The sequence below is a fragment of the Aricia agestis genome, chromosome 17, assembly GCF_905147365.1.
Source record: "Aricia agestis chromosome 17, ilAriAges1.1, whole genome shotgun sequence".
NCBI classification, from domain to species: domain Eukaryota; kingdom Metazoa; phylum Arthropoda; class Insecta; order Lepidoptera; family Lycaenidae; genus Aricia; species Aricia agestis.
The window spans coordinates 4,728,826-4,742,285 of record NC_056422.1 but is presented as its reverse complement, the minus strand read 5'-3'; the positions used below and the strand labels follow the sequence as shown (position 1 = coordinate 4,742,285).

At 35.2% G+C, this 13,460-nt stretch overlaps 1 protein-coding gene across 1 annotated transcript in view; it reads right to left on the bottom strand.

Moving 5' to 3' along the window:
- The window catches only part of LOC121735188 (carboxylesterase 1C), a 33,337-nt gene extending 20,173 nt beyond the window's left edge, over positions 1-13,164 (bottom strand). The window contains exon 1 of the mRNA XM_042125908.1: positions 12,669-13,164. Within this exon, the coding sequence (XP_041981842.1) occupies positions 12,669-13,074 (406 nt within the window). The 5' untranslated portion in view covers positions 13,075-13,164. The remainder of the gene's footprint in view (positions 1-12,668) is intronic.
- Positions 13,165-13,460: the final 296 nt, after the last annotated feature.

Genomic DNA, 13,460 nt, shown 5'->3' with positions numbered 1-13,460 from the left:
GAAAATCCTCGCGCAATAAACGAATTTTGGCGCAACAAAGTTGCAGGCGTCTTCTAGTCTTCTATTAATAATGTTTTTCAATTCTAGCTAGTTTACAAACATCCAACATCACAGAGTACCTATAGGACTACCATTTTTAAAATAGAATAATAAATAAATTTATAAGTGAGACATTTTAATTTCCTTCTCGAAACATCTGAAATTCTTTTAATTTATTATGCTTCAAGCCCGATAAATGAAATTAGGCTTAAAAGAAGATGAGATAATGATTTTAGTGAATAATTCGCTAGAGGCTAGACTAAGTTAGTACTAGCTGACTTTATCAAACTAGTTAACAGCAGTCAGCCACTCAGATTAAGAGGATACATCAGGGGCGAGAGAAATTGAAAATAGGTATTTAAAAATGTATTGCTGTCTCACCAATCTCAAGTCTCCCACCGCAGAGCGCGATAGAGACAACACGACAAAAGTTCTAATAAAAGAACAGGAAATCTTCGATTCGTTGTCCGCTGATTCCTTCTCCAAAACTTAACCGATTTAAGTACTTTTTTTATTAGGAATTAAAGCAAAGCTGTGTTCCTATGTTTTATTTTTTTTGTATATTTTAGCCAGTTTTGTTTTCTGGGTGTTTGAACACAGAGGAAAATCTTTCCATTTTTTTGGGTTTTTGGACGTTCTTGTCTTTTTTTTAAATAAAATTATGAAATAAAAGAAAACATAGGGACATGCTAATAGTGGCCATAGATATTCAGGAAAAAAATCATAACTCTACCGGCATTATCCAGGGAGGAAACAGGGGACAACGTTTGTATGGAAAAACGGCGGTGTGGACCCCTCTTAAGCTTGCATAATCAACTCCGTTATGAAGTTCATCACTAGAAGTTACATCGAAAATAAATATTTTTAGACCAGTAGCTCTACCATGAGTTTAAAGCTATAGTTTTTATCGATACTCGATACCGACTACGTAAATTTTTTGTATGGTAAATTTTAGCGCTTCTAGCTTGCAGAACTAAAATCGCTATACTAAAAATTATGTAGTCGGTATCGAGTATCGACAAAAACTATAGCTTTAATCTCATGATAGATCTACAGAAGAACATAAGATTTCCTTCAGGCTGTACCTACACAATGTCACACACACTAAATAGATAATTATTGCTAAGACAAAAACTACTCAAATATCCATACTAATTATTACAAATGCTAAGTCTGTTTGTCTTTCTCTAAAATGTCTGTTTTCTATAAAATGCGATGATATTGAAAACTATGAAAATAATATTAACGAAAATCTTGATAAAGTACTGACATGGCTTAGTAATAATAATTTGAAAATAAATATAAGTAAGACACATCTAATACAATTTCAAAATTACAATAGACGAAAATTTGACATAAATATTTATTATAAGGACATAAAAATTGAGGAAGTTAACTCTACTAAATGTCTAGGCGTTATATTGGACAAATACTGCAACTGGAAAAACAAGTAGAATATGTATGCACAAAGCTAAATAGGTTCGTTTACGCCCTTAAAAGGTTACGGCAGACAGTAAGTACAGAAGCAGCCCTGAGTGCTTACCATGGATATGTGTCATCGGTACTATCATATGGGCTTATATTGTGGGGAAATTCTATAGATATTGATAAAGCGTTCCGTTTACAAAAAAAAAATATGTTAGAGCAATTGCTGGAGCAGGTTTTCTAGAGAGTTGTAAGCCGCTGTTCAAAAAATTTAAGATACTGCCCCTCACTTGCTTGTATATAAAGGAAGCATGTAAAGTTACACCCTGAATATTTCCCACTCAAATCGGATTTAGAGAGAAAAAACCAAAGACACAAATTTAAAATCCATTTTCCGTTATGTAACTTAAATATATATAAGGACAACGTACTATCATATGGGCTTATATTGTGGGGACATTCTACAGATATTGATAAAGCGTTCCGTTTACAAAAAAAAATGTGTTAGAGCAATTGCTGGAGCAGGTTTTCTAAAGAGTTGTAAGCCGCTGTTCAAAAAATTTAAGATGCTGCCCCTCACTTGCTTGTATATAAAGGAAGCATGTAAAGAAACACCCTGAATATTTCCCACTCAAATCGGATTTAGAGAGAAAAAACGAAAGGCACAAATTTAAAATCCATTTTCCGTTATGTAACTTAAATATATATAAGGACAACGCATTTGTACAGGTTATAAAAATTTTTTACCAGACGAATTTAAGAACTTGCCTTTCAGAGTATTTAAAAGAAATTTGACATTATGGCTAATAGAAAAATGTTTTTATAATATGAATGAATATTTTGCGCACAAAAGATTAATATAATTATTTATAGGATTGATTGGACTCATTATTATTATTATTAATTTGTGATTTATGTGTATAAATGAAATTGTGTAATTTATTTATCATTTATTAATTATTGTGACATCTTTTTTATTATATTTGACATTAAATTGACATTGTATATGAACTTAATAGCAACTCAAATAATTGTATTTTCTATTTTAATTTTAATTCACACACCATTGTTATGGTAGAATGTACAGAATCTTTTGTAATGACTTTAATACTATCTTTGTACTGCATTCTTGTGAATAAAAAACTAGGCCTTTACATCCGTTGTGGATGATTTATACAGTATTTTTCAGAGCGAAGTAACCACTCCTCAAATACTGTAGTGCCTGGGACAAGATTTTTAAATGTCCGTATGGTTGCCCAAGCGCATACGGCATTCTCGCATCATAGTCGGCCTCGTCCAGAGGAAAGAACTAGTCAATACGTCTGGGACCAACTATGTGCGGGTTTCCTCACGATGTTTTCCTTCACCGTACGAGCGTCCGTATTATGTACTTGAGATCAGAAAATGTCTCATATGTACACGCCTCCACCCGGGTTCGAACCTGCACCCTCTAGGAGTGCGAACCGAAGGTCTACCCATTAGGCCACGGACGCTTCTTGTGAATAAAGAATTATGAATTATGAATTATTTCTTCTTCACGCCCAAACCGATTTTGCTGAATTTTTGTATGAAGATACTTTGTGTCCCGGAAATGGAAGAGGATACTTTTATCCAGGAAAAATTAACGGTTACTTACGTTAAACAAATTTTGATACAATGAAGTTGTAAATTGAAATTGTAATTGAATAACATTTTAAGCAGCTCAAGTACATGTCTGCTACATACAAAAAGTCGTATATTACAATGACCTCGTAGGCAGCGCAAAGAATTTCCGTGCTTTCAAACGTTTTTGTCATAAATATACTATTGGAAACAATCGAACACAAGTTGGCACTATAAAATATAAATGTCATTTTTGTGAAGTATGCATATTGTATTATGTATAATTTAATTTTTTCTAGTATTGCTTCCCCCTTTGTTTGGACATCAATGTCATTACAATTTGGCTGTCTCCCGCTTTGCTTGGGGAGGGAAATTGGATATCTGCTACTCCTCCTAAATTTCTTCTGATTAATTTCGTTGCGGGTCCCGAGACAGATCATATCAAAGCTCCCTGAGATCACATCAAAGGGTTTTCGTGGTTGGTTACCACTGTTGATCCTGGCGACACAGGAGTTGCAGTGGTGGGAATGTGTGGTGGGCCTTTTGCCCGTTTAAAAAAAATACAGACAAAAAGTTTTATTAGTTGTCTCATTTTTGTAGAGGTTAGGATAAAATTTGTTAAGATATTACTTTCAACCTGCTGCTACCCTGAAGATAAAACGGAGACGAAAATTAATTACAATCTCTCAAATAATCGTTCGGAACTTAGCCTATCTTGTAACATTTATTTTCCTGTTAAACGTTTAACTTAAATAATGAGAAGTCAAGAGCTCGTGAATAAAATTAATTTGAATGCAACAAATTGCATTATACATTCAACATGCATGTAAATGTGCAAGCGCACGCATATGCATGCGTTAATGAAACGGGTTTCCGTCGGGTAAATACCCCATTTATAGTTCTTGCTAATTTCTTGCATATTTTGTTACGTTTATAGGATTGATAAGAATTTCATGAGGGTTTGGCCTGGCCTAAAGCGTTTCAGATACGATTTGCACATATTAACGTGGTGCACCGGGGCAGGGCGCATTTTTCATAATTTTTTTATGACATATTCGTTGCACGCTGACAGAATGCGCTATTCTTTGTCATTTTATGAAGTCAATACGATTGTAAATAACTTTCATATTGAAGACCGAACTCGAAATACTCAGAGTTCAACCCTATGTTCCGTAGTTATCCTGGCACGTATATTTTGTAATTTGAACGAAGTTTTCTATGTAACTGTATTTTTTTATTTATTTATTAGAGTCAACAAACAGTAACCAAAGTACATATTCCTTAAAAGAGTATACAAATCAATCTTATTAACTGTGGTACCAACAACGTTAACTACAAATTACATGCATTATACCAGCTATGCCTTCCAAAGAAAAATACAATTGCTAGCTTTTCCGCTTACCTAATACATAACTATTGTTACGGATACGGACACACAGTGTAATTTAGCGTCAAACCAGCGGAACTTATCGGGGGAAGACAGACAACTTGAATCCCCCTACTCGATACTAGATGGCGTTAGGTGGGTACATGCGCGTATTATGTAGAAACATTCCACACTTGTTTACTTGTTTACGCGAATCGGGTAAGGAACTTTCTAGAACTCCTCTCGGCCCATATAAATAGCCGCAGGTAGACGAGCCAGTAAATCAGTTCAGATTGAGCGATCTTCAAGGCGACTTCGGAGGGAAAACAAGTGATCAAGAGTGCAAGAGTGATACCAGTGAAACCTACGACTTGGCTACAACCTAAGATAGTGGTAGTGCTTTGTGTTTTGGACCTAATCCTTTGTGTTAGACCTAGTGCTAGTGAATAAAGTCTTCAAGAGAGTGAGCAGGTCTTTCTCTCCAAATCCTTCGAACCCTAGCAAGTAACACTATTAATATTATACTTATACTTAGACCGAAATAGCTTTCCATCAGTATGATTATCTTAAGGTAGTTTTTAGAGACTTTAAAAAAATGGGCCTGTTCATTTGAATGCACATTTCTCCTTAAAATCTCTTTCACAATATTATGTTTTCCAAAAAGTTTTCTACGAGTTTGTGTTCTCAGAAACAACTCGAACAAACTCTGTCACTTCGAATCTTAATTAAATTATTCATTCTCATGAACTCAAGATGGAAATTCCTGGAAAATCTGAAAAACTCATTACATTTGAGTAACGCTTGAGTGATCTCGATGTACAATTTCAAGCATAATTGTTAAACTTGATTATATTAAAACAATATAATTGGAAAACAAAATAATTTATATAGATTTCTTGGTCCATTCTTTCAAGCGTTTACTTACAATTAACTTTCGAAAAACAAAATTAAATAATGCCCGGTTTCTAGGGTGTTGATTGGTATAGCTTTTATTCAAATGGTTATTTAATGAAAAAAATAACCGCCAAATTTTTTTAAAATTATTTTCGCCATATTATATTAAGTACGATAATATTCTTATTAGGTATAACATGACTACATGGATAAAGTATAATTTAAAGTGTGTAACAAAACTGAGTGATAATACTTTAGGGTGTGTACGTGTTCCTTGTAGAGAGTACACTGTGAAAGTAGCATCTCTTTACTTTTTGTATCGGCAAGGGCCCGAGCGTCACGAGTTTCTCCATACAAAGGTGAAAAAAAAAATTGGTATTTCAGCGCTGCTATTTCACAGTGAACCCTCTACGAGGAACACGTACACACCCCGAAGTATAATCACTAATTAGTTTTGTTACACCCTGTATAATATCAAACATTATAAGATGCTTCTACACCGAAAATAATACACATATCTATATATTAATACGTGAGAGAAAAACTTTGTAACCCTTTTTACGAAAAATGGGGAAACGTAGGTGCAGGAAATTTCGCACAGTTATAGTTTATATGGTGAAGGAGCGCATCGAGCTAATATTATTTTAAAATTATGCTTAAGTATATCATATAATATATTTTTAACAAATAAAACGTTACACACACTACGACACTACTACTAGGAAAAATAACAGATTTTTGAGTGATAAACCTATACTGTATACAAATTATACTCTTTTATTTATGGTTGAAGTCAGTTGACAAGAAGTTGACAAATTGAAAATGGATTATTGTTTTTTTTATTTAATTTTAAATACTATTTAGGCAATGCCTAAACGATCAGTCTGAGATCAGCTGAGTCCCAGAGACAAAAATTGAAAAAAACTATGATGAAGTCAACATTTTTTACAAAATGTAGGTCCTAATGTGGTTGCAGGTAAGGTCGAATTTCGACCATTGGGCGATCTCTAGTACACATAAAACTGTATTTTCATAAGAATACTATCACATCCATGAATATTTAGATATTGAGTTTAAAATCCTTTGCAATGGACAAGATTAAACTAAACTTTTGTATTTTAAAACAAACATAAGCTGACGCTTAAACCAAACCAAGCTGAAGGATACAAACTTTCAACGAGACTAGAGATTTTCTTTTTTAGGGTTCCGTACCCAAAGGGTAAAAACGGGACCCTATTATTGTGACTTCTTTATAGCTGTCCTTCTGTCTGTCTGTCTGCCTGTCTGTCTCCAGGCTGTATCTCAAAAACCGATATAGCTAGATTTCTGAAATTTTCGCTGATTGTGTATTTCTGTTGTCACTATAACATAATATTATGTACTTATACTAAAAACTAAATAAATTACTTACTATGTTGAGAGGCCTCCTATACATAAAACACATTTTTTCCTATTAAAAAATAGGTCTCTTTATTGGTATAGAACCCTTCATGCGCGAGTCCAACTCGCACTTGGCCGATTTTTTCGTCTCGCCGGGCATCAAAAAACAAAAGTTACGATTATATTACGATAATATTATTCTGTAAATTATCTTTAAAATTCCAATCACAGTCCCAAGTTTATTCATGTTGAAATCTATTCGGCAGTATTTTATAAATTACTTATTTAATAAGATGTTATTTCTTCGACAAATATTTTTGGTTTTTCAATGGATTACTTTAAATAATAGTGCGGTTGAAAAGAGACAATAATATTACGTGTGATTTATTAATTTGACTAAGGCTGTTGCTGGCCAACTATACATACTACAATAAACAACGCTCGACTCTATTGCAATAATATTTTATTAACTAGCTTTTGCCCGCGGTTCTGATCGCGTTAAGAAGTATTATTATATACAAACTTTCATCCCCTATTTTAACCCCTTGGTGGTGGAATTTATCAAAATCCTTTCTTAGCGGATGCCTAACATCTACCTGCATGCCAAATTTCAGCCCGATCCGTTCAGTGGTTTGGGCTGTGCGTTGATAGATCAGCATGTCAGCCACCTTTGAGTTTTATATTATTAGTTAATTACATAATATAATGTTTTATCATTGTCTGACCGTCACATTCCTAATCTATCAGACATAACAAGTTCAAACACAGTGTAAATCTTTGTATCAGGGGTATGTATTCTAATACTGTACTCATATGCGATTTTATATCTACCTATGGTTTGGCCAAACACTAAAATTGATCGTGTTTCATTGACCCCAAGTAGAATTCATGCCAAGTGTTTAGGCGAAATATCGCGCACGCTGTCTTATGTAAATAAATCAATATTTGTTGATGCTTTCGTTGCTTGCTGGGGTTATAGTTTTAAATGGCAGTTGTCTACTAGTTTTTGAACCTAGGTATTAGAATAAAGACCTAGACTTATTTATACTATGAGATTGATGGAAATGTAAAAATGTGTTAGTACGGTACTGCAGATAATAATTATGTAGTATGTACCTAATATTATAAATGCAAAAATGTGTTGTTTGTCTGTCTATCTATCTGTCTGTCTGTTACCTCTTCCTGCCCAAACGACTGAACCGATTTTTATGAAATTTGATATGAAGATACTTTAAGTTCTGGGAAATGAAATAGGATACATTTATACCGGAAAAATGTACGTTCCCGCGCGATAAGCGAATTTTGGCGCAACGGAGTTGCGGGCGTCATAATATAGTTGTTTTATTTTTTTACTAGAACTAGAGACAGACAGACAGACACAATTTTGCATTTATTATATTAGTATGCATTATGTAAAACAGTAAAACTCAGCTGACAGACCTAGACAGTTTACATGTTGATTACTTATAGCCGACCACTTAGGGCCACCGCACATTAGAGACACGACCGTTTTTAGACAATCTTGTTTCACATAGTCAGCTTTACGATTAAAGAGAAACAGTTGTGTCTACCACGCGGCGCATACCAAGACGAAACTGTTTTGTCTACGACAACGCGACGCATACAATTGTATATTCATCTATTCATCAGATTAGGTATACCGCTAGACAGTTTTGTCGTTGATATACGTGCTCGCATACACTTCAAAGGGAAACCGTCAGTCGTTAGTCAGACTTGTCGCGTTACGGCCGTTCCCAATATTTGATCTATCTCTGGTTTTGCCCTACTAGAGATAGGAATAGCTCACAATTGACATAAATATATTTTGTCTCTAATATCTAATGTGAGCTATTCCTATCTCTAGTAGGGCAAAACCAGAGATAGATCAAATATTGGGAATGGCCGTTAGACAACTTTGTCTATATGAGACGTTTTGTTTCAAATGTGCGCGTCTAGTACTTTTTATTATGCGATAGTCTGTCTAAAAACTGTCGAGTCTCTAATGTGCGGTCTACCTTAACATAGAGAACGTATGCAGCGATGGTGCGTTTTTCTGGTCATACCATCGAAATTATTGTTTACTGGAGCCTTGATATGTCCTACTACATTATTTAAAGAAATCTATACCTACTGCCGTAACTAAACCGACCAAAATATAGTTTAGGTTCACTATCTGACTATGAGTAGTTAATAGAATCAGGCGTTACTTTGCGGAAATCCATAGTTTAAAATTTAGTTTGATATTATTTTTAGCAATATTCCGCGAAATAAACCTCAACATTTATGTAAATGAGTGAGTGTACGCATAGGCATGCGTGCAGCAGCCAGCACCTCCCTCCTCTCCCACACTGCCTATGCGTACACTCGCATGCAAGCCACCACACAAGCAATAATGTTGGCAAATCCGTGCAAGGTCCCTCACCACCATGCAGGTTGAAAACCTCGACGCGCGTTTCGCCCCAACACCGGAGCATCCTCAGGATGTGGACATTACGAACAACGTCCGTCAAGTCTTGACTTGACTCACTTACTTAAAGGTTGAGCTGGTTTATTTCCCGGAATATTGCTAAAAATAATATCAAACTAAATTTTAATCTGACTATGAGTTAATCATTACTATTTTGAGGGGTTCTGCAAATACCACGTGTTTTTACCAATAGTTTGCTAGTGCCAAGTTCCACCAAACATATTATTAACAGCAATAAAACTATGGTGATTCATATTTTCACCCCGATTCATAATCTTGGGTCTTATCAGATCGAGGGTGAAACTGGGCTAATACTCCGATTTGCGCCCTTCATTCGCCGTACTTATTTATTACTCCCCAACATGGTATTTCTGGTTTAATAGGTTACCTTTGTAAATATTTTTAAATATACTTTTTATGTTAACGATTAGGTTGGCCTATTTTATTTATTTTTAGGTTATGTTACAAGAATGGTGCTAATCTTATATCTTTAAACGAACGGCTCCAACGAATATATTTATCGAATACCGAGCAAAGCTCGGTCAAATAGCTAGTAAATAATTAGTTGACGATGATATCTAGTCTTTTTCTGTAAAAATTCCATATTCAGGTATAACGGGAAGGCAAAAATCGAATCCAGCTAAATATCATAGATTTTTATTAAGCCTGTTATTTAGTTAGCTTGAGGGCGAATAACCCTAGAAAACAAACGTCATCCTTCTCTTTTCAGCCTAATGTCCGTCATTCATATGCCAGGTGAAACGGAACGAAGAGAAATATTATACAAAATTAAAAAATATGTAGTACAGCAGCTAGTACAGTCTCTCAGTTATAGAATTTTATATTACTTATGTATAAAATTCTATAACTGAGAGACTGTACTAGCTGATATTGACTTAGTTGAATGTACAGTTTTAAAAATAAATTAAATATTTTTGTGAAAACTAGAGCATCTTTGTATTTTTTTTCTATCGAGAAAATTTTAAATTATCGTGTTTTCGCTAGTACAGAACCTGGCTAATTAAATGTTTACAAAATGAAACTATTTCTGGTCTACTAGCAAGTATAAAAAATATTTATAAGATCGGCAATTTTGCTTTATTCGCCCTCTTAAGTTAGCAACATAAAATCTATGCAAGGAGTAAGGACTATTAAGTTTTGACTATATTTACTAGCTGAAGTAGTATTCTTAGTTTTAAGTCAACTCGAAAAGCAAACTAACGAATGACTTAGGGTTTTGTCAGGACTAAGCACACGGAAGTGATTGTACGTTTCAAGAGGGACGAACAAAGAAAACTCTTCTAAATGGTCCTCCGCAAACAATACATTGACCTATAGATACAGAAAATATTAGGATATCGAGGATAGTTATAATAATATGTATTATTGTATCCATACTTTCGTGCATACTAATATTAAAAGTTGGTCAAGTGTGAGTCGGACTCGCGCACGAAGGGTTCCGTACCGTTAAAGAGCGAATGTAGGGAAAAAATTGAGTTTTTTGTATGGGAGCCTACCTTAACTATTTATTTTATTTTAATTTTATTACTTTAATTATATTATTATTAACGTACACATATTATGATTGAGGATTTTGTGAAAATTTCAAGTGTTTATATGTTGCCAAAAGGCCAAAAAATCATGTTTGTTGTATGGGAGCCCCCCACAAATATTAATTTTATTTTGTTTCTTTCTCTCTTTTTTTGACACGTTCATTTAAAGACTTGTCGAGTTGTAGACATGAATTGCAAGCAGACCTGCATTTTGTGATTTAAAAAAATTAATCATATTATGATTCTTAGTGTGATTCTCCAAAGCGACCATTTTAGCCCCGCAGTAAAATGTGCGGTTCGTTCGATAGATGAATTTTGGCCCAACGGAAAATAAAAATGCATTTTGTTAGTTTTGTTAGTCTTGTTAAAACTCGAGAACATCAGAAGCGATTTGGCTAATTACAGTCTTGAACTATTCGTGAAAGCCCCTCGCTATCGCTTCTATATAGAATCGTCGATCAAAATGTATGGAATAAATAAATAAAAAAATGTCTTGGCTAAGGGGTCAGAGAAGGTATATATTAGGAGAAAGTGATACGAAGTTCACCTGATCAAAATTAATATTAGTGTGGCGGTACCCACAATTCGCCTAACATTCCTGCATCGCGCTATCGAAGTTTCGGAGAACGGCAAGATATATACAACGTCTGAAATGACGTCAGTGGGCTTCGGCCTGACCGAGCATGCTATCTCGCTTGGTCGGAAGATCTTCCTTTTCGGCCGCCACGAAGAACGTTAAATTAGTAAATTATTATTTCTCTATGTATGAGCATAGAGATATTCAGATACTTACATATTTTGGAAAAATTTCCAAGAATCATACTTGCCGTACCGCCTTTAAAAGGTGCCTATTATATTTTTCTACCCATTACCCAATCAATAATACTATTTAAATAAATAATGATTGATAGAAAAATAAATATAATGGGCTTCTTAAGAAAAGCACTGATAGATTGCTGTGCTAAATTTCTTTAAATAAGACTCAGTTAATTTTTTTACTAAATTAGCTGCGAAGCTTTGGCGAAGCTATGCGATGAAAACAAGCAATATATAAGTACACTTTTAATTTTTAAGACGTTTTAGTCATGAACTCGTGTGAAAGATTGAATTCTTTAAGTATTTAGTTTTAAAGTAATTACTAATATTTTCTACGTAGGATTTGAAAGCCGTCACTTATCTAGTTTCTAGTATTTTAGGTATAAATTGCAAAGTTGACTCGATGAGAGGTCGTTTGAAAGTTTAAAACGAACGCCTACACTGATTAAATAGCAATGTTACACGTTTTAGCACGAGGAATTCGCAATAAGGTTAAAATAACTGCTAAATGTTGAACAATTATAATTCTATTATATTATTCAAGATGATTCTGTATTTTAGACCTAATAATAAGTAGGATTTGGTTTTTTTAAGAATATAAGTAGAATCTTCAAATAATTATTATTTTCTCGTGTGCTTTAATAAGAAAACACATGATTTAGATATTTATAGGATACAGTATTGTAGGATGTTCACCGTCTTTAATATACGGGGTAGGCAACCGAACGATTGTGAAGGGCTGTCCTCACGTTTAGTAATTATCGTATTAAAATCCGAATCAACAATGTGTCCTGTCGGGTAATTCCATAAAGTTAATATACCTAGCGGAATATTAACTTTATGGGTAATTCAGACGTGACGCATAGATGCATTTCTTTTATATATGGATTTGACAGATTTCCAAGACGTCACGCTAACGATATCTGTCAATTCATTATTCAGTACTTTAGAATTTGCATCTATGAGTCGCGTTGCGTTTGAAGTTTACCCTTAGAACCCTTCTAACGGCGCGTTCGAACGTGCGCGTTTTCTGCTGCAGTAGTGCTTGTGAAAACATGCGGGCTGAATCCGCACGCGCAGAAAACGCGCCCTTAACCTAAAACCTATAGGTACACGAAGTACTCACCATCAGGTACATACACGTTCAGGTACAAACAGTCCTCAGCAAACTCCTTCTTCCTCGGTTCCTCCAGCTGCGCTTCTAGAAGCTTCGAGAACAGCTCATCGTGCTTATTCAACGGATGCTGTACATCCTCCTTCTTGGGATCACTCTGCATGCAGTCTGGAGCGAAGACAGTCGCGTTCCTTACTCCTTCCCAGCGAGGTGGATCAGTGTAGTCCGGTGGAGCGAACCTTTTCGTCTCCGTTGGCGGATGGGCATAAGGTATACCCAGGTAGGCCGCTATCCGTTTGGTCCGGAACCTAGTTATGTACATCCCAGAAATGGTCCCTTGGGTGAGAGTAATCTGCTTCGGTTCTCGGGCTGAAAGCGCCAGGGTGATGAAGAGGGAAACGCCAATAATGTAGATCATTTTTGTGCATCAAATCCATCGGGAGGTATTTGTTCGTGAGGTACCGGCGTCTAGGTACCGAGATGTCTTGAACTGTTCCTTGGTACCAGGATGTCTTGAACGGTTCCGTGGTACCAGGATATCTTGAACGGTTACTTAGTACCAAGATGTCTCGAACAACGGTTCCTTGGTACCGGTTCGGTATCTAAGGTACCATGTTGGTGTGTTCGGCGCCGAGGGCTGTGCGTTACTGGTTCACGTGCAGACCGCCTCGTAAACAGTAGGGCGGCCCGTCGTTATAGCGACCAAGGAATTGCTTTTGGGTACTTAGAATGTTTAGACAGGGTGAATACTTATATTTACTTTTTAATTTATATTAATATTGTCTTGGAGAAATTCACACGGTT